Source organism: Scyliorhinus canicula, chromosome 5 (genome assembly GCF_902713615.1).
Source record: "Scyliorhinus canicula chromosome 5, sScyCan1.1, whole genome shotgun sequence".
NCBI lineage: Eukaryota > Metazoa > Chordata > Chondrichthyes > Carcharhiniformes > Scyliorhinidae > Scyliorhinus > Scyliorhinus canicula.
The window spans coordinates 22,302,210-22,324,761 of record NC_052150.1 but is presented as its reverse complement, the minus strand read 5'-3'; the positions used below and the strand labels follow the sequence as shown (position 1 = coordinate 22,324,761).

Here is a 22,552-nt window from a genome sequence, read left to right as displayed (position 1 = left end):
CAAATCAAATGTCAGTTCCTTGCACACATTGGGTTTTACCTTTCAGGCAAACCTTTCAGACTTTTTGGATTAAATTTCTTTCTTCTTTCAGCATCAACATAGAAACATAAGGTGGAATTCTCCCATCCCACCTGTGGTGGGTTTTGCATCGGGCGAGAATGGAGAATCTAGCGGGAGCCAAAATGCCTTCAGGGTCCAGCTTCCCTCCCCTTGGTCTTCCACTGTTCATCTTCTTCATCCACCTCCTTGCCCCTCTGCATGCCACTGTCCGTGTGAAGTCGAAAACCAGCAGCGTACAATCGCTTAGCAGTTCTCCCAGTGGCTGGTTGGTCTTTCCGCTGGCTGGTGGTGTGAATTTCATTTGCATTCAATTACATCTCCAAAATACTCATTAAAACAACTGCGTGCTGGCATCTTGTCAGGCCTTCCACCCTTGCATCCCGTCATGTTTGAAATTACGTTGGTCTAAAACCTGATGACCAGTGCGTGGTGTGCCTAAGGTGACCCTCAGTTTGCAAGAGTCCTCAGGGTACATGCCTCACTGCCATTGTGCTGCAGTGCTCCTGATGTGCTGTTCACCACTCTGTCGGGACAGACCGGCTCCTTCCTCCGTCTCCATGTCCAGCTGGTCCTGATGGATAGCACCGCGCTGCTGGACCCATGGACCCCCTTGTGTCACGGAGTCGAATCAGTGCTGCACCTGGGGTTGGAGAGTACGAGGTCTCCTCTACACCCCTTGGTGCCATACCCCAGTGTCTATCTGGACAGTACTGTGTTGCAGAACGTTTGCTGCCACCATGGCAAAGATCTGGGGCTCGATTCTCCGATTCTGGGGCTATGTCCCCACTCCAGCGTGAGAATGCTGGTGTTTTAGGCCAGAAAAACTGGCGCAAAACGGCCACCGATTTCCCCGTTTTGCTGGGGGCTAGCAGGACGGCAGTGTAGAGCACCCGGCTCCAGCTGCCGATATGCCACTAAGAATTGCCGGGTCTGTTGCCGCGCATGCTCATGACAGTGGTCTGTAGCGGCCGTGCCGTGCTACATGGCGGAGGTCGCTCGCGGACCCAGCCCGCGAAATAGTCCCTCCCCTTCGGCCGGCTCGAGCGCCCCGGACCGCCCCACCACAGTGCTCCCTGTACCGAACAAGAACAATGACCCGCCCTGCCCGCAAATCGGCCTTCCCCCAACTGTGGCGGCGCTGGACTGAGTCCGCAGTTCCGACGGATGAGACCACGCCTGTCCCGCACCATCGGAAACTCGGCCGGTTGGGGGCAGAGCATTGTGGGGGGGGGGGGGCAATGGCCAGAGGCTGTCGATACGTGGTGCGGCATACTCGCAGAGTGCGCCCCTTTGAAGGAGGCACAGAAACGTGAAAACGGCACCGTCCCAGATTCAGTCGGGAAGTGTTATTCTCCGGCTGTTCGCTGATCGTGCTTTAGGCTTTGGCGACTGGAGATTCGAGCTTCTGAAGTTCAACCGGCGTGGGGGGTGGGGTTAGGGGTTTGTGTGTGTGGTGAGGCCAGGCAGAGGTTGGGGGGGGCTGGTAAGACAGAAGGGGCAGTGTGGAAGGAAAGCTGTGCAGGGAAGGGGGAGTTCCGACAGTGGCATGCAGAGGGGCAAGGAGGTGGATGAAGAAGACGAACAATGGAAGACAAAGGGTGGGAAACTGGACCCTGATGAGGCTGCATGAACAGCTCGCAAAGAAAGGGAGTCACAGGGAAATCACATTATATACTGGAAGGAGATGTATGAAGACTCCAGATGGAGTGGGGCATGGGCTTCTCACAGGTGATGGGCTTGGGGGAGAGTGACTGAATTGAAGAACAGGCATCCTCTTGAGGCCGCTAGCTTTTTCCTTCTGTGTTGCTGACATCCTGCACAGTTTGATGAAGACAGGGTGGCTGGAGATAGTGCTGGGCTGGTATTTCAATATGGCACTGGGCACTTGGAACCGGTGGACGAATCAGCTGACAGCCTGCCGTGTGACTCATAGGGGAATGTGCCTGTGCATAATCAATGATGTTCCAAGCGCAGAATCTGGTGCAGGATCCCGCCAGTAGGAGCCGTAGCCCCCCTCCACAGCAATTGGTCTCAAAGTGGTTGTATTTTGCCCATATGATCTTTTGGCCCGTCGTGTCAATGCCAGCCAAAAAATAACTATCCACTCTAATCCCACTTTCCAGCTCTTTCGAGTCATGCAGGTTTACAATGCTCCAAGTGTTAGATTGTTGAAGTACTTCAGGCCCTACTTTTCAAGAATCCAGGGGAGTTTTGAATCCGCACAGAGTGGCCACAAGGAAAAGATGGTAGGATGCAAACTGACATTATGAACATACGTAACAAGACTACTCCACTCCCTGAAGGGTTCTCTTGCCCTGAACTTCACTTGGACAGAGTTTTTAAGGTGCACAGGCTCCCCTCGTTAAGGGTGAGCCCTGTCCCATTATCGGGGAAGTTTGTACTCCGCAGAGGTCACACGGAACCTGTCAGTCCACACCCTATGACCTCCGTGGTGGTTGTAACGCTCCTCCTGAAAGTTTGAACCTTACGCTCGGCCAAATCATTTGAGGCAAGTCGAACTCCGTGCTGGCAAAGGCCGGGCTGTTATCGGAAATGAGCACTTCTGGGATGCCATCTGTGCGAAGCCGCTCAACAGTGGACTTTGTGGTTGTCTGCATTTGGTGCACTTCCAGCCATTTGGAGTGGGCGTCAACTATTATAAGGTACATGGACCCCTGGAATGGTCCGGCAAAGTCGAGCCAGCCATTCCCATGGGTGGCGGAGTGCTGCTGGTGGTGGTTTTTGGTGTTTGTGGCATTTGGGCCACCAGACGTAATTACAGGCCAACAGCTTCATCTTGGAAGCTCTTCATCGTCCAGCCTATATAGCTGTGGCCAAGCAGGCAGGAAGGTCCTCAAAACCTGCCTGGATTACTGGCCCCCATTCGGCCTCTGGAACCACACCATTGACCAGTTCAATCGGCCACCCATGCATGCGAGCAGGTTGCCCAGCTGACCCACATCCCATCTCCGAGAAAATGGCTGGGGAGGGGGAGGCTGGGGTGGTGCCAGTTGGCAGCATGTGTTTCTGAGTCCACCAACCTTCATGCGCACTCGCATATGGAACTAAATATCCTGCCCAGTATTAATGCACTAGGGTCGCATGTTATATTGTCATGGCAGATTGAAATTATTACTGTGGCCATCTAGATGAGGCTCATTGAAGAATTGCATTCAGTCATATTTAAAAATCTGTGAGCACACTTGCTCACCTTTGCCCCCCAGTGCATGTATCTCTGTGGTCAGTGACGGACTGATTTGAGCTTCACTCTTATTGTTTTTGCATTCTTGCAAACCTCCTGGTGTCTTTCTGACTTAAAGCAAGCATCTAATTATTTGTTATGCTATGTGTGCGTAATTGACACCACACATGCTGTTTATTGGTTGGAGGGATCACAATATTTGATACATGAACGCATCATACGACGATTAAATAAAATATGCGGTGCCATGAGAATGATGAGACAAATAGATCCACCAACCCAATGACAGCTAAACAATGCATGTCTCTACTGCCCTCTAGTGATGCCACAGTTTTCAATGTGAGATTCAGTCCATGGTTGTATGAAATGATGCTGTGGAGAATATTCTGTGCTCTTTTGGAATTTAATCTCTTTGATTGTAATATTAATACCGCTTTCAAAGTCAAAACCTTTGTGGTAACTACGACGTCTATCCTTGTTCTCCATCTGGTCGTTCCCTTACTGCAGATGTCCACCTCTGAAACTGTGCCCCCTTTTTCCTTTTCCAATTTAAGATTTTATCAGAAAGCCATTCTGGGAGGTTTCTTTATCTGAAGCGCACACATTGCTTCAGACAGCATTCTTATACTGTCCTCTGCTGCACCATACGAGCTCGTTCCAACTGCCTTCTGTTAAATGTTTCTGGTTTGGAGAATTTATAACACTCACCACTCCAAATGTACCTGTTGTAGGAATAATTCATGTGTGTAAATCGCAACATTTTGGGTGGGCCAGCACACTGCCCCTCACTTTAGTTTGTAGGTTTCGATTGAGTATTTTCCTACTGGTTGCAAGGGTCCGATGGGATTTAATTTTGAACAGTTCGAGCAGATTTTTATAACAGCAAAATGCTGTAGACGCTGGAGGCCTGAAATAAAAACAAAAGTGCCGGAAAAATACTCAGCAGGTCTGGCATCCGTGGAGAGAGGAACAGAGCCAACATTCCGAGGTCAATGTGACACTTATTCAGAACTGACCTCCAATTTACTAGAAACTAAACTGGACCAGCCACGTAAATGCAAGTCGGGCTGGGAAATGTGTGGTGAGTAACTCGCCTCCTGACGCCCCAAAGCAGTCAGGATTGTAATGAAATACTTTCTGCTTACCTGGATGAATGCAGCTCCAATGGCACTCGAAGTCCGGCACGATCCAGCCTGGGGGGGGGGGGGCAGTTTAACTCGGTGGGCTAGACAGCTGGTTCCTGTCGCAGAGTGAGGCCAGCAGCCACGGGTTCAATTCCCGTACAGGCTGAGGTTATTCGTGAAGGCCCCACCTTCTCAACCTGAGATGTGCTGATCCTCAGGTTAAATCGCCACCAGTCAGCTCTCCCCCTCAAAGGAAAAAGCCGCCTATGGTCATCTGGGATGATGGCATCTTTACATATTACCCACCACCGATGCACAGTGGTAGCAGAGCGTTCCAGCTGCAAAAAGGCACTGCAGCAATTTGCAAAGCCTCCATGACGCACCTTCCAAACTCGTATTCTCTACCACCCAGTAGGGCAAAAGGGCAGCAGATGCATGGGGACACCAGCAACTCCAAGTCCATACCATCCTGACTTGGAAATCTATTGTTGCTCCTTCACTATCACTGGGTCAAAAGTCTAAAACTCTTTCCTAACATCCCAGTGGGTGTTCCTACACCACATAGTCTGCAGCGATTCAAGAATATGCAAATTATAGTTGCTGCTTTGGTGCTGTAACACTGGTATTCTGAATAGGGTCATAGCATATTGTTGAATCTTCACTCTACCTGGCTGTGTTATAATTGATGCGGGGATATCTGCTGGTGATATTAGATTCCTATGATGAGCAGGCATTCCATTTCCCAGGATTGGGACACTTCACTTTGAACATAGACCCCACACAATTATAACAACAAAGAATGTTTTCTCAGGCAATGAAGTGGGGAGGACCTCAGATGACCATCTTTCAGTAAAAATCTGTGGTCCTATAAACTCATACCTTCTGCTTACATACTCTCTTTGCTTTTATTGCATTTTTGCTCCATGGGGATTGCTAAACTGTGATTTGGAGCACCCTTTTTGCATCTTAATTATGGCCTTGAGCTTGCAATGTGTCTGCGTATTGTAGATATCATCAAGGGATTTCTATGCTACAGCAGCTAACCAGAGTGGATATGCCTGCATGCTTTCTGTAAGAGTATATAAAGTTGTGTCAGATTACAATAGGTCTCCTTACCTTTGGGCTTTGACAAAGAGTCATCGGACTCGAAACGTTAGCTCTTTTCTCTCCCTCCAGATGCTGCCAGACTTGCTGAGATTTTCCAGCATTTTCCCTTTTGCTCCTTACCTTTTGCCCATTAAATCTATAAGTTGAATCGCCTTATGTTGTGGGCTGGGTCATAAAAATAGCTGGAGATTCTGAGGAAAAACTGCAAGTGCATGTTTGCTTTCTGATGGGCCCAGAGGAGTGATGGGGCTAGTGTATGTTATATAATCCAAAATGGTGTGCATGTGTCCACACATGCGCATGAGTGTTATGAAAGATCTTTGTCCTTCATGATCTATTGAAATCTTGGGGACCTGACTGCCTCATTTAGTTCTATTCCAGAATGCTGCGCAATCAGTAGCTGCTGACTCCTGTGTATAGTCTATGAGCTCGTATGGCCCTTATCCCTCCCTTCTAGAGCAAAATGATGTCTGAACGCTGTGGATTTGGATCAGCATTCGATTGATGTTTACATTTTTGAGATTTCTGCATTATATTTAATCAAAGTACCTGATTTAATCATTTACTATTAGCCCAAGATGAAAAGTATCCCTTTACCAGTCACTCTCTCAATTACGGCGTTTTGTTTAAATTCAAAACCAAGCATGCATGGAATTCACCAGTTCGTAATGAGATTATTAAGTTTAGTAAAAGAAAACAACTGGGATGGGATAATTGTCTCCGAAAGCATGCAGTATTTCAGAGATCAGATATTTTCTCCGATTTCATAATTGACTCAAGCTTTGGCAAAAAAAGAATGTAAGGAGCTTCGCAAAGGTTCCTTCTCTCATTGACGGGGGGGGGGGGGGGGGGGGCAACAGCTCTTCATTTGTTCTGTTGAGATGGTGGAAATGTCCTTGTTGCAATGGCATTAAGACCCAGGCCAGAATTTGATGATGCTTGGGTGGGCATGGGCGTGAAATCGCGCATCCAAGTTAGGAGTGAATCCGAACAGCGTGCAAGATTTTGGTTGGTGGGCACATGAGAGGGTCGGAGACCCCCCCCCCCCCCCCCCAACCCGGGCAACAATCAATCAGGCAGGTTAGCCCATCAAGGGGCCGATTGAATGCAATTTTCTTTGCCCTTTTGCATTTACACCCTGGTGGGTGTATTGATCAGATGACCTTTACATTTTTGCTGAAACCTTGATACAGGGCAGAATGAGCTGTCCGGGCTGGAATAATTGCCCGTGGACTGAGCTTTGTATTTGAATATGCTGCTGAGACACACAATGCAGCATTTGTCCAGCGCAATTTTATTTTTTTGAAGTCTACACCTCAGCATCGGCTGTCCCCTTGAGGGATGATGTGGAGATGCCGGCGTTGGACTGGGGTGAGCACAGTAAGAAGTCTTACAACACCTGGTTAAAGTCCAACAGGGTTGTTTCAAACACGAGCTTGAGGGAGTGCGTTAGATGTACCAACCCACACCCTACCCGCCAGCCCTGAGTCTTTCCCAGCATGCATTTTATGCTGCCTGCTAATTGGCCAGCCAGCGGGAGGGTGGGGGGGGTATCACGTTCCAGGGTTACCCCCGGCCAGAAGCCGCTTCCGGGCCCACCAAATGAGCTCTCCCAGCGGTTGAAAAATCTGGGTTCTGAACTTATCCCAAACACTGACAGTTAAAGACCATGCTCCTGTAAGATTGTTTTAAGTTGGTTTAGTTTGGTTTTTATGTAAAATCTGGTGTAGTTAAAGGTGCACAGTTGTGATTAAAAACAGTTGAACTTTGATGGAATATCGCGATGTTTGTCGGCTTAATGAGCCCCGGGTGCAATTTTATACTCTGCCTGCCATCTGCCACCTGGGGAGTATCGATATTGTAATGTTTCCTCTTTGGCATTTCAGCTGAGGATTCATAAAACCATCAGAAGTGTAGCTGCTCGATTTAAGACTCCGGAACCAACCACGCTTCTGGTTCGTAAATCAAGCACCTTGACTGTGGTATTGCCAACACAGTTCACCAGCCGTGACCTTCAAGAATATTAACGTGGCCACAATCTGTTAAAGTGCCACAACCAGAAGCAAAATTTTCTCTTGGCTACCGTTCTGGGGAATACTTAATCATAAGAAAACATTTTCCCCCTTTTATAGTTTGTCATTTTAAGGCCATATCCCCTGCATATAAATTATTGCAGGGCATATAAATATGCCAGCAGGAACTCGTGCTCTTTGGCCTTTTGTGATCAGTGATGTTAAATATGGAGAGGCAACACAAAATTGCAACGCACTCTTGAATTGGATGCACCGCATCCTCAACCAAACTCAAATCAGCGATAGATGTATGCTAACATTTTGAATGTGGTTCCATGAGTAGCGCTCATGCATACAGATAAAATCTGCTGCGTATATGTGGGGCACACAGTGATGCCTGAACATGGGACATGATGGCTCTATTTGTGCCACACACTTGGTACAGTGTTAACTTTATTTGCCTGCATTGAGCACATGCATGATGTTAAATTCCTGACAATATTGCTGTATAACTGAGATCATCCTTGCCAAGGACTGGTTTACTGGTAGAAGTGTTTACTACATGTGGGTCCAGAAAATACCATAATAGTGACTATTCCATACACTGCGTTATGCATACATACCCAGCTGCTTTTCCATTTTGTCTGGTGTAGACGTGACTCTCTTGTGTGCTGCTCCTGTTGCACTGACTGATAGGATAGGGCTCTTCTCGTGCTTGCTTGCTAACTGTTACTCCTCTCTTTCTCTCTCCCTGTCCCTCTCTCTCTCTCTTTCTTGTCTCACTTATCCTGCAGATACAGCAGCTATGGCAGCAGTGCCTACACGGGATCTCGCTATTACTCTGGGCTCACTGCACCTACCACCTCCAGCTCTCACTACAGGACTTCTGTCTCGCCTGCTCCCGAGGCAAAATCTGACAGGTTTGTGGAACTATTGCCACGAGGAATTAGCCCTCAAAGCACAACAGGAAGTAGACTACGTTGGAATTAGATACGCAGGATGTCTGTCCGTGTTGGAATAGTCATTCTGTTTGCAGCTCTTTGGAAAGGCTGAACATTAAATATTAATCAGTCTTTTCTCTTTTCAAATGCTGACAGTTGTGTGAGTGTGTGTGTGTGTATTTTTAACATATGCTCTGCTTTAATTTCAGATTTGTAGAATTCACACTTTTCCTTTTTGAAATTTCAAAACGCATCTTTTTTCCCCTGAGATGTTTGCCCTGACTTTGTGTTTGCTTTGAAGATATTCATTCTGGTGTCATTGAGCTAGCAGTCAGGCAGACAGGGCCAATATATTGTGCCAAAGGATGGTGGCAGACAACTTCTTCAGTGTGGCAGCAGGTCTCCTCTTGGTCCTTCCAATGTAATTTTAGGGTTAACTGATTAAGAATAACCCTCGATGTTCGGATGGTTAAATTGCAGAAGGGTTAAGTAACGGGTGACACGGCAGCACAATGGTTAGCACTGTTGCTTCATAGTGCCAGGGTCCCAGGTTTGATTCCCATCTTGGGTCACTGTCTGTGCGGAGTCTGCACGTTCTCCCCATGTCTGCGTGGGTTTCCTCCGGGTGCTCCGGCTTCCTCCCAAAGTCCCGAAAGACGGGCTGTGAGGTGAATTGGACATTCTGAATTCTCCCTCTGTGTACCTGAACAGGCGCTGGAATGTGGCGACTCAGGGATTTTCACAATAACTTCATTGCAGTGTTAATGTAAGCCTACTTGTGACAATAATAAAGATTACTATTAATTAGCATTAATCTTTTTTCATGCTCTTTAAGAATACACATTTAAACTATCCTGCAACTCACAAACAACCACGCTGTTTTATATTTATTTAACATTCTATGATTGTGGGATTCAGATATATTGCCTCGGGGAATGGTTGTAGAGTGATTATGTTATTGGATTAGCCGTAATCCAGAGACCTAACCGAATGATCTGGAGGCAGGAGTTCAAACCATATGCCACCAGCTGGGGGGATTTAAATGTAATTATTGTAATTGAATGATTTTGGAACTAAAAGGCCAGTGAGGGTGACCAGAAAACTAGCAGGTTGATGTAAAAACCCATCTGCTTCATTAAAATACTTTTGGGAAGGAAATCTGCCTTTCTTACAGACTTTTAGATTTCGATTTATTGTCAGTTGTACCGAGGTACAGTGAAAAGTATTGTTCTGTGTACAGTCCAGGCAGATTGCTCCAAACATGAAAATCATAGGACATACAATAAACACACAATGTAAATACATAGGCGTAGACATTGGGCGAAGGATACGGAGTACAGTGCTACAGTAGTAGAGAAGATGTGTGGAGAGATCAGTTCAGTCCGTAAGAGGGTCGTTGCGGAGTCTGGTAACAGTGGGGAAGAAGCTGTCTTTGAATCTGTTAGTGCGTGTTCTCAGACTTTTGTATCTTCTGTCCAATGGAAGAGGTTGGAAGAGAGAGCAACCCGGGTGGGAGGGATCTTTGCTTATGCTGCCCGCTTTCCCAAGGCAGTGGGAGATGTAGACTGAGTCAATAGATGGGAGGCGGTTTCGCACGATGGACTGGGCAGTGTTCACGTCTCTATGTAGTTTCTTAAAGGTCTTGGGCCGAGCCCTTGCCGTACCAAGCTGTGCTACAGCCAAATCGGATGGTTTCTGTGGTGCATCTGTAAAAATGACACTTATGGCCTCAAGTTAATCACCACCACTTTCTGAAGAGCACTCTGGGATAGGTAATAGATGCCTGACCTTGTTAACAATGCTCACATCCCATGACTGAATTTTAAAAAACTAGATTGGAGCAAATAGGTAAATAGTAAGTAAGTATGCAACATAAGGGAACAGGCCATAAAGTGGACTCCCATAGCCACATCCCCCTGATATTAATTACTATGGCAATTACACATTTTGTACAGTTTAAGCTTTCAAGCAATACAAAAATGATTATGAAACATGTTTTACAGGAGTTCTTTTTACTGGAATACATTTTTTACAATGGAAATATTTGACACTTTTTATCAGCTCATAACAGTTAAAAGGCCTGTTATTTACCTGAACTTTAAAAAGTTGGATAAAGGTCAATTAGACATGAGCCGAGTATACTTATAAATTGCATTTTATCTATGTAGCATTGTCACTCAGCAGTCATAAATCTGCACTTCCTCATTTGGGCAGCATGGTGGCACCGTGGTTAGCACTGCTGCCTCAGCACCAGGGACCCGGGTTTGATTCTGGCCTTTGGTGACTGTGTGGAGTTTGCACCTTTTCCCCACCTCTGCGTGGGCTTCCTTAGACTGCTCCTGTTTCCTCCCATGGTCCAAGGATGTGCAGGTTTGGTGGGGTTGAGGGGTTACAGGGATAGGGAGAAGTTGGAGTGGGCCTCGGTAGGGTGCTCTTGGTAGGGTCGGTGCAGACTCGATGAGCCAAATAGCCGCCTCCTGAACTGTAGGCATTCTATGGATTACCAAAATATTTTTGTTTGGTGGATTATGAGGACTCGTAGTCAGAGAATACATTTTATCTGAGTGTTGCATGTGTTTTGTTATGCTCTTGACGTAGCATAAGCTGCTTCCTTGATGTTCACTCTGACAAAGGAAGGTTCAGACTTGGAGATAGCTTTAACACATTTATTAAACTATTAACAATTCTCCTACTTGAATTCGACTCTCCTGTTAATCCTGCTGTAGCTACTCAGACTGATGAACCAGTCTGCTACAATCCACGTGGTGGGTGTGATGTGTTTCAAATCAACCCTGTGTACACACTGAGTGTCTCCACTGGAAAGAGGAAGATCATGTGTGCTGTGTCCTTTTATATGGGTTGGTGTAATGCCCCCCTGTGGTAGTGTCACCTCTGTGTGTGTCGTGAATGCCCATTGGTCGTGTCCTATCTTACTGGCCTATAATGCATGGCATTAAGGGTAAAGTAGTAGCATGGATAGAGGATTGGTTAATTAATAGAAAGCAAAGAGTTGGGATAAATGGGTGTTTCTCTGGTTGGCAGTCAGTGGCTAGTGGTGTCCCTCAGTGATCCGTGTTGGGCCCACAATTGTTCACAATTTACATTGATGATTTGGAGTTGGGGACCAAGGGCAATGTGTCCAAGTTTGCAGATGACACTAAGATGAGTGGTAAAGCGAAAAGTGCAGAGGATACTGGAAGTCTGCAGAGGGATTTGGATAGGTTAAGTGAATGGGCTCGGGTCTGGCAGATGGAATACAATGTTGACAAATGTGAGGTTATCCATTTTGGTAGGAATAACAGCAAACGGGATTATTATTTAAACGATAAAATATTAAAGCATGCCGCTGTTCAGAGAGACTTGGGTGTGCTAGTGCATGAGTCACAGAAGGTTGGTTTACAAGTGCAACAGGTGATTAAGAAGGCAAATGGAATTTTGTCCTTCATTGCTAGAGGGATGGAGTTTAAGACTAGGGAGGTTATGTTGCAATTGTATAAGGTGTTAGTGCGGCCACACCTGGAGTATTGTGTTCAGTTTTGGTCTCCTTACTTGAGAAAGGACGTACTGGCGCTGGAGGGTGTGCAGAGGAGATTCACTAGGTTAATCCCAGAGCTGAAGGGGTTGGATTATGAGGAGAGGTTGAGTAGACTGGGACTGTACTCGTTGGAATTTAGAAGGATGAGGGGGGATCTTATAGAAACATTTAAAATTATGAAGGGAATAGATAGGATAGATGCGGGCAGGTTGTTTCCACTGGCGGGTGACAGCAGAACGAGGGGGCATAGCCTCAAAATAAGGGGAAGTAGATTTAGAACTGAGTTTAGGAGGAACTTCTTCACCCAAAGGGTTGTGAATCTATGGAATTCCTTGCCCAGTGAAGCAGTTGAGGCTCCTTCATTACATGTTTTTAAGGTAAAGATAGATAGTTTTTTGAAGAATAAAGGGATTAAGGGTTATGGTGTTCGGGCCGGAAAGTGGAGCTGAGTCCACAAAAGATCAGCCATGATCTAATTGAATGGCGGAGCAGGCTCGAGGGGCCAGATGGCCTACTCCTGCTCCTAGTTCTTATGTTCTTATGTCCGTGTGTCATGTCTCTGGTGCTCCCTCTAGTGTCTAACTAGTCTACGTGTATTTACATTTACCCCTTGTGTATTTACAGTGATGCATATCACCACAGCATGAAGCTGTTGTACAGGACATGGCAAGTTTATGCTCTCCTATTAGGCAGTTTGCTGAGTAGTGTTGAATTTGACACCATTTCCCATTTAGAAAAACTCAAACTTTTAGTGATTGGAGTTTTACTACGCCGAAACAGATAATTCCAGGCTGTGTGCTGCTGTTTATGACCCACACGAGCTTCCTCCCACACTGTTTCATCTCGCCCTATCTGCTTAATGCTCATTCGCTTAAGCATTTGACAAATTTCCAAATCTTGCTGACTAAATAGCAATTAGATAGCGGCCTGCCACTGCACCACATAAGTGACTAGTTGTTTGCAGAGACGCTGCTTCACAATGACCTTGTTTATACAGTCAGGAGATAGCCACGGTCTCTTCCAAAAGTAACATAGGTTGGGAGTTCAGATTGAGCACAGCCTGGGCCTTTTTGAGGCGTAGCAGCAATACAAGAAATGCAGACTATGACTTTGATTGCTGCACGTCTCCTGTTACCTTTCCCCAAAATAGGCTTGGAGAAGAGAATACCAAACCTTTAATAATAATTTTAAAGAAACAATAATCACATTCCATATAATGTTACCAAATTTTGAGGATCAGTGTCAGCTGGAGAGATCCTAATTTTAAAAGCCACAATTTGATTCCATACCTGACCAGAACAGAGGAGAATGTTATTGATTCTGTGAAAAACTTAACATTTAAGACTGGTATTGAAGAATGGCCCTCTGTCGCACTCTGCTTTATGTTCCATGCTGTGTTACATTCGCAGAATCAAAACGTATCACTTTTCCAAGTAGCTTGAAATTCCTGCAGTGTGCTATATTATTGCAATAATAAATTGTTATAATGTGTTACTGGACCTATGTAAATGGCAGCGGAAACGTTGGATCCTTCCTTTTTCAACCATGCCTAAACATCTAGAATGTCTTGCATGAACACATTTTCAGGTGCCAAAGGTGATATCATTTCGTATGCAGGAGGAAGTTGCAATTCTTTCACAATAAATGTGAGGGCAAGGACAAGAGACGTGCAGTCCTTCATTCCAAGTCAACAACTGCTCCTACAGAAGAAACATTTTGGATTCAGTCAAGGCTCATGCAGAAATGTCCAAATGCGCTGCAGTTAGGGAATGAGAGTTGTCTTTTAGAGCAGTGTTCTTCAAACTTTTTTTCCGGGGACCCACTTTTACCACCCGGCCGACCTTCGCGACCCAACCCGGCCGACCTTCGCGACCCAACCCGGCCGACCTGAGCGACCCAACCCGGCCGACCTGAGCGACCCAACCCGGCCGACCTGAGCGACCCAACCCGGCCGACCTGAGCGACCCAACCCGGCCGACCTGAGCGACCCAACCCGGCCGACCTGAGCGACCCAACCCGGCCGACCTGAGCGACCCAACCCGGCCGACCTGAGCGACCCAACCCGGCCGACCTGAGCGACCCAACCCGGCCGACCTGAGCGACCCAACCCGGCCGACCTGAGCGACCCAACCCAGCCGACCTTCGCGACCCAACCCGGCCGACCTTCGCGACCCAACCCGGCCGACCTTCGCGACCCAACCCGGCCGACCTTCGCGACCCAACCCGGCCGACCTTCGCGACCCAACCCGGCCGACCTGAGCGACCCAACCCGGCCGACCTGAGCGACCGAACCCGGCCGACCTGAGCGACCCAACCCGGCCGACCTGAGCGACCCAACCCGGCCGACCTGAGCGACCCAACCCGGCCGACCTGAGCGACCCAACCCGGCCGACCTGAGCGACCCAACCCGGCCGACCTTCGCGACCCAACCCGGCCGACCATCGCGACACAACCCGGCCGACCTTCGCGACCCAACCCGGCCGACCTTCGCGACCCAACCCGGCCGACCTTCGCGACCCAACCCGGCCGACCTGAGCGACCCAACCCGGCCGACCTGAGCGACCCAACCCGGCCGACCTGAGCGACCCAACCCGGCCGACCTGAGCGACCCAACCCGGCCGACCTGAGCGACCCACCATTTTCTCTTACCTTGTTTGCTGCTGATAAAAATGGAGGAAAAGGTTTTGGTTCCCTCGTACACGCTCCTCCAATGGAACCTGTTGGATGAAGGTGAAGCCTTCCGGTGTCGGAAAGTACGGAGTCTCCATCTGTCCAAAGTTCGGCATCTTGTCCTGTAAAATTTTATCAAATAAACACCCCCCCCAAAACTTGTAAAAAAAAAATAATAATAAATGAATAAAATAAATGAAAAAAATAAAAATGAATAAAATAAATGAATAAAATGAAAACCCCCCCCCCAACTTGTAAAAAAAATGAATAAAATAAATTTTAAAAAATAAAAATTAAATGAATAAAATAAATGAATTAAAAAATCCCCAAACTTGTAAAACAAAAAGCTGCGACCGTTTAAAAAAAAAAAATAGAGGCCGCACTGTAATGTGGCCAAATTTCTTTTACATGTTCACGGCCATTTTAATGGCCGCTTGCAGCAGGCATTATTAAAAGCCGGCTGCTGCTTGGAATTTACGTCATCGGCAGCGCCGTGAAGGACGGCTCCGTGACCCTCCCGACCCCTGCCCGCGACCCACCTGCGGGTCGCGCCCCCGACTTTGAAGAACACTGCCCTAAGCCAGGTGACCCTTAGTTTGCTGTGTCTCTCCCCCTTTAACTCCTTTATGCATTCTTCAACAACCCAGTTTCTAAGTCCTAAATTCAAACTAAACATCAAAAATATATGAATTATACAATTACAATTCGTGTCTGAGGGTTTTTTTCTGTTCCTTGTAGAGCAGCGTAATTCTGTAGTCTGAGATGCTTCCACAGAATCGGCATTAGCAGGAATTGCAATAATGGTTACCTCTTTTGGTACATGCAATTTATTACTACATGTTTACATGGAGACATCAGTTATAACAGGTTGATCAGGTACTTTGGTGCTTATGGGTTTGAAAACATTTTGCGATGGCAACACTGACTACTGGAGCATGTCTCTACTCCTTAAGTGGTCCACGTGTTTATGAATGATCCGTCCCTCCATGTCTACTTGGATGACAGGGGTCCGGTCTTGGAGACAATAATTCCGGGGATTCAATTTGATCCGCTACCGAAGTTTCATATTATGATACCATGTCATATTATGTGTCTAATATGGGTTTTTCTTTTATTGTTGCAGTGGCAATGGCTCATTGATGAGATCTTGAAGCTTGTGTGTTTAAACATAAGCACTTGTATCGATGGGCTTTAACTATGTACAGTTCTGCAAATAATCTTGTCAGTTCTTTCACAATCTCATTCTGTCACGTGTGAAAGAATGATCGCAGTACTCAGGTCATGTGATAAAATTTCTTCTCATTCCAGCATTTTAATTCAGCATCTTTTTCATTGACCGTTTCATCACATTGGTCCTTGTGTTTTCCTATTAGCGGGATCATTTCAGCATCTCGTTCTGGCACGCAATCTCAGTTTCTTTCTCTGTCTGAATAGCTGATTCGGCTGTCAATTTCAATGTTTATAATTCTTCAGTTAATTTCTCATTGCCAAGCTTCCCTCCTTCAAGTTCATGTACTTCTTATTTAATTCTACACTTGGCTTTTTCTTATTTTCTAATTGCTTTTCAATGAGTTCAACTTATTCTACATTGTCTCATTAATTTCTCCTCCTCAACTTTACTTTGTCAATTTTTGCAACTTTTTTCCGCAATGGTTGTCGGCCACATCGTCTTGTTGTTTATCTGTCTTCTCTAGAGCTTTAATTCTTTTTGCTTATTTCCCTTCATGTTCAATAGTTCCTGCTTTCTTTTGAAGTCTCTAATTTCTGCTTTTCGTCCGAGTGGAACTCATCATGCTGGGCATATACATTTCGCAAATGGAACCTTAAATTCTACTTGTCTTAACTTCAGCTAAAGCCTTTTGGCTTCACTGTCGGTCAGGTCTGTCTCTGACCAAGTGTTGACTTGTTTCCATTCTGCAATTCTATCATTGCCCTCCTTCCTTCTGGAGTCTCTCGTTGCCCTCCTTCAGAAGTGGCAGACGTTTCTGAAAATATGATGTGGAGATGCTGGCGTTGGACTGGGGTGAGCACAGTAAGAAGTCTTACAACACCAGGTTAAAGTCCAACAGGTTTGTTTCAAACACTAGCTTTTGGAGCACTGCTCCTTCCTCAGGTGAATCTTCACCTGAGGAAGGAGCAGTGCTCCGAAAGCTAGTGTTTGAAACAAACCTGTTGGACTTTCTGAAAATAGTTCATGACTCACAACAATGATATACCCCAGTGAGGAAGAAGGATTCTAGAAAGGGAATAAATCAACCAAGGGAGTGAAGGATAATAAACTGAAAGAAAAAACATGTAATGTGGCAAAGATTAGTGGGAACCAGAGAGGACGAGGAAAGTTTATTTAAAAAAAAACAAATGATTACCAAAAATAGAGGGAGAAGATAAACTGAGGGCAGACTCACAAGTAATAAAGAAACTGACCGCAAGAGTTCCTTTAAATATGTAAAAAGGAAGAGAGTGGCCAAAAGTGAGCATACGCCCCTTAGAAAATTAGACTGGGGAAATAATAATGTGGAACCAGGAAGTGGCAGGGGAGCTAAACAAATACTTTGCATCAGGCTTCACAGCGAAAGAAAGTAAGGAAAAAGTACGAGGGAAATACATGGGGCTAAAGGCTGATATGTCCCCAGGACTTGATTAGTTACATCCCAGGAGATAATAGATGCGCTGGTAGTAATCTTCCAAGAATCCTAGAGTTCTGGTAAAGTCCCAGAGGATTGGAAATTTGCTAATGTAACACTTTTATTTAAAAAAGGAGGAAGGCAAAAAAACAAGTTACTATAGGCCAAGTAGCTCAACATGTGTCATTGGCGTCCATTGTAAAGGCTGTAATAGAGCATTTAGAAATGCATAATATAATGAAGCAGAGTCAGCATGGCTTCATGAAGGGGAAATCGTACCTGACAAATTTATTAGTATTCTGAGGTGGTAATGAGCAGGGTAGATGAAAGGGAACCAGTAGAAGTAATATACTCAGATTTCCAAAAAGCGTTCAATAAGGTACCACACAGAAGGCTACTTAAGGTAAGAGATCATGGTGTTGGGGGTAGTATATTAGCATGGATAAAGGATTGGCTAACTGGTAGAAGGCAGAGAGTTGCGATAAGAGGGATATTTTAAGGATGGCAAACTGCAACCACTGGAGTGCCACAGGGATCCCTGCTGGGGCCACAATTATTTACAATATATATTAATGACTTGTGAATGTACTATTGCCAAGTTTGGAGATGACCCAAAAATAGGTGGGAAGGCAACTAGTGAGGATAACAATCTACAGAGGGATACAGACGGATTAGGTGAGTGGGCAAAAACCTGATAGATGGAATATGACGTAGGAAGGTGTGAAGTTATGCACTTTGGCAGGAAGAATAAAAGAGCTGAATATTATTTAATTGGAGAACCCTGCAGCTCAGAGGGATTTGGGAGTCCTCATGCATAAATCACAAAAAGCTAGCATGCAAGTTCAGCAGGTAATTGGGAAGGGAAATGGAATGTTGTCCTTTTATTTGAAATGGAGTGAAGTATAAAAATAGCTAAGTCCTGCTAAAACCATACAAGACACTAATTAGGCAACACCTGGAATACTGTGAGCAATCTTGGTCCTCTTAGTTAAGGAACAATATACAGGCATTGGAGGGAGTTCATTAGGTTGATCCCAGTTATGGAGGGATTGTCTTATAAGGAGAGGTTGTGTAGATTGGACCTATACCCATTGGAGTTTAGAAGATTGAGAGTCAATATTATTGAGAGTCAATCTTATTGAGATTTGTAGGACTCTCAGAGGGCTTGTCAGCATAGATGCTGAGAGGATGTTTCTCTTTGTATGAGTCCAGGACCATAGAGTAAGAGGTCACCCATGTAAGACCAAGATGATGAGGGCTTTCTTCTGATGGTAGTGCATCTGTGGAATTCTTACTGCAGGGAGCTGTAGAGTGTGATGAATTTGGAAAAACAATCTTTTTTGCAGTGATGTTATTAAAACCTGGGTTAAGATTCATACAGGCAGAAAGTCTGATACAGTTGCATTTAAAGGGTCGTAAAAGTGAGGTCATCAATAATTTTGCCGGTGAAGTGTTCTGCCAATGAGATATCATTTACGTTTAAAGGGAAACTTGGGTGAAGATAACTTTTGTGCATGGTCCTGGCTAAACAACACATGGGTCATCTTGTGGGAGGAGACAGAAGAATACCTTATGCTTTGGGTAAAGATGATGTAATTAAGTGGAGGAATCGGGTCCGTCTGAAAAGTTGGTTCTTTTGGCTTCTTTTGGCTCAGAGAGCCATTTGGCTCCCTGATGAGCTCAAATCATTCTATTCCCGCTTTGAGCAAGAGGTCAGCGAGAGCGAGTCCTCCACCCCAGAAGCCGCGGATGAACTTTTATCTGAGATCACCACTGCAGACATCAGCTCAGCCTTCTTGAAAGTCAACCCACAGAAAGCCACTGGCCCGGACGGGGTACCCGGACGAGCACTCAGGTCTTGCGTGGATCAGCTGGCGGGGGTATTCGCAGACATCTTCAACCTCTCTTTACAACAATCTGAGGTCCCTATCTGCTTCAAGAAGATGACCATCAGCTCTGTACCAAAAAAAGTCAAGTAGCATGCCATAATGACTATCGTCCAGTGGCTCAATCATCCATCATCATGAAGTGCTTTGGGAGGTTAGTCATGGCATGAATTAACTCCAGCCTCCTGGATTGCCTTAATGCACTACAGTTCGCCTACCGCTGGAACAGGTCCACAGCAGACGCCATCTTCATGGCCCTGCACTCTACCATGGAACACCTAGATAACAAAGACACCTATGTCAGACTCCTATTTATTGACTACAGCTCAGCCTCAAACACCATCATTCCTACGAAACTCATCTCCAAACTCCTTGGCCTCGGCTCCTCCCTCTCTGACTGGATCCTGAACTTTCTAACCCAGAGGCCACAATTAGTAAAGATAGGCAACAACACCTCCTCCACTATCATCCTCAACACTGGTGCCCCACAAGGCTGTGTCCTCAGCCCCCTACTATACTTTTACACCTATGACTGTGACCAAATTCCCCTCCAACTCGATTTTCAAATTTGCTGAAGACACCACCGTAGTGGGTCGGATTTCAAACAATGATGAGACAGAGTATAGGAATGAGATTGAGAATCTGGTGAACTGGTGTGACGACAATAATCTCGCCCACAGTGTCACCAAAATTAAAGAGATTATCATCGACTTCAGGAAGCGTAGTGGAGAACATGCCCCTGTCTACATCATTGGGAACAAATTAGAAAGGGTCAAGAGCTTCAAGTTTTTAGGTGTACAGATCACCAACAGTATGTCCTGGTCCCCCATGCTGACAATATAGTTAAGAAAGCCCACCAACGACTCTACTTTCTCAGAAGACTAAGGAAATTTGGCATGTCAGCTACGACCCTCACCAACATCTACAGATGCACCATAGAAAGCATTATTTCTGGTTGTATCACAGCTTGGTATGGAGCCTGCTCTGCCCAAGACTGCAGGAAACTACAAAAGGTCCTGAATGTAGCCCAGTCCATCACGCAAATTAGCCTCCCATCCATTGACTCTATCTATAATTCCCGCTGCCTCAGAAAGGCAGCAGCATAATTAAGGACCCCACGCACCCCTGGACATTCTCTCTTCCCCCTTCTTACGTCAGGAAAAAGATAACAAAGTTTGAGGTCACGAACCAACCGACTCAAGAACAGTTTCTTCCCTGCTGCCATCAGACTTTTGAATGGACCTACCTCGTATTATTGATCTTTTCTCTACACCTTGCTATAACTGTAACATTATATTCTGCAGTCTCTCCTTCCTTCCCTATGTACGGTATGCATTGTCAGTACAGCATGCAAGAAACAATACTTTTCACTGTATACTAATACATGTGACAATAAAAAATCAAATTCTTCTTCGGATTTTAATCTAAACAGAGGTGTTCAGTTTTCTGCAGAGAGAAAAGCAAGTAGAAACCTGGATGTTAAATTTATTCATGAGGTGTATTTGAACTATATTATTTGTTTAATTGGAATATAGAGGTAGGTTTAGGAAGTAAGTTAAGTTTCTCCTTTTACTTGAGAACTGTGAACTGTCTAGCTATTTCTCCCTTGTTAATGTGGGTAATTCTGAGTTTAAATTAAAGTTTGTTTTAACATAAAAGATATCTATGGGTCAGTGTTATCACTCCAGTTATGCAATGACGTTTACTCAGTTTCACAAATTTCCCATAGTGGACCATTAGGATGTTCAAAGTTGAGATGGACAGATTCTTAATCAGTAAGGAAATCGAGGGTTATGGGGATAAGGCGGGTACGTGGAGTTGAGGATTATATCCGATTAGTCATGATCTCATTGAATGGCGGAGCAGACACGTTGGGCCAATTGGCCTACTTCTCCCACGTCTTCTGGTCTTATGGATCTTTCATTGCCTCCTAACTGGGGTCTTTTCCCTTCTCTTTAAGATTTTCAGTGCCTCATCTGAAGTCTACATTGTCTCCTCTGAGGTCTTCCAATGCCACTTCCTTGAGGCTATCGTTGCTTACGGATCATTTTTGAGAGTTGCACTTTATCTGTGAGGCTCCATTCCGCTCGGCAGCTTGTCTGTTTCAGCCTCTGGATTTCTCCTGCGCTTCGGAAACCTCGCTGTAGTTCCCTTTGTCCATTTTTTTTACTTTAAGCACTGCTTTCTGTGTGCTTTTATAAAAACAGAAAACTTTGTGCAACTTTTTTTAAAACTTAAATTTGTTTCTTAAACTTAAAGCCACAGCTCTTGCTTCACAGGGTGTTTTTCTCTCTTTGTTTCTTTAAGCTTCTAAACTTTTGACTCCACCAGCCATTTCAGGTTTCTTCTGCACCTGTCCCTCAGGGTCTAGCAATATGTCAACATCACAAAGGATCCATTTGCCCAAAGTCATACATTCAGATACATACTTTTTCTCAGACTTTGAATAAAACAAGATACTCATGGGTGTCGTGCCAGAGGCAGTGTCATTATAATCCCATCCTCATCACCAGATGTAATGAAGCACATTCACAGACTTAGAAACACAAAAGGTATCAATGAAAAAGAAAAACTTTACAGCAGTACAGGACCCATATGGCTGCCCTAGTTCCCTGCATGTCTCTCTGTCTAAGATAGGAGCGAGTCCCAATGGGTCCCCCAAGACAGATGACCATTCTTCTGCCATATTTCCCTTGAAGGGACAATCACCACAGGCAGTGTCAATAATATCCCAAGATCAAATAAAGAATATAAACTCGATTCAACCTGCATTCATGTCAACACCATCCAAAGTCATTCACTGATTTTTATCTACAGAGATTACAAATTATTCTATCGTTCTACACCTTTTTATCGTATGCTATTCAGAGAATAATTTTTACCTTTATTGACAACTTGCAAAAGAAACTTCCAGCACTCGAGAGGTCAATAGCTCAATGCACAAATGGTGGCTACTGCTCAGACCATGTAAACTTACAAGGTCTCTCCAGATTTCATGACCCTGTAATGGTGAGCCCAGGGTTGTTCTAGTGCATTTTGGGGGGAAACTTGGTGTGACCCCAATCCTGTTCCTGGGGACAAGCAAGCTGCAGTCATGAAGGGGGAGGCACCTTTGTGGCCTGAAAGCTATTTGTAAAACTGTGCAGTTTGGGGAATCTAGACTGTGAAGGTGTGCAGACCCTCCCCTGTTTGTATGGCATCATAGAAGTAATGAGCACTCTGGATTATAAAAAGGCATTTGGACACAGTTGGTTGTGTGATTTATCAGTTAGTTGTTTGGTTCGATCCATTGGCATACAAGTTCAAGCTTCCTTTCCTTTGGCCCATAAAATCAATCCTTGCCCAGAATTAACCTTTTCTAACTCTGGTTGCAGGAGTAGGCGCAGTTTGT

At 45.4% G+C, this 22,552-nt stretch overlaps 1 protein-coding gene across 19 annotated transcripts in view; it reads left to right on the top strand.

Annotated features, from left to right (window-relative positions):
* Nucleotides 1–22,552, top strand: part of fhod3b (formin homology 2 domain containing 3b) — a 678,530-nt gene that overhangs the window by 515,373 nt on the left and 140,605 nt on the right. For 10 of the 19 annotated variants that reach the window (XM_038796753.1, XM_038796754.1, XM_038796769.1 and 7 more), the window contains one exon: nucleotides 8,300–8,425. The exons of 8 other annotated variants lie outside the window; for them this stretch is intronic. In XM_038796753.1, coding sequence (XP_038652681.1) covers nucleotides 8,300–8,425 — 126 coding nt within the window. The remainder of the gene's footprint in view (nucleotides 1–8,299; nucleotides 8,426–22,552) is intronic. One more of the 19 variants, XM_038796751.1, reaches the window with a different exon arrangement.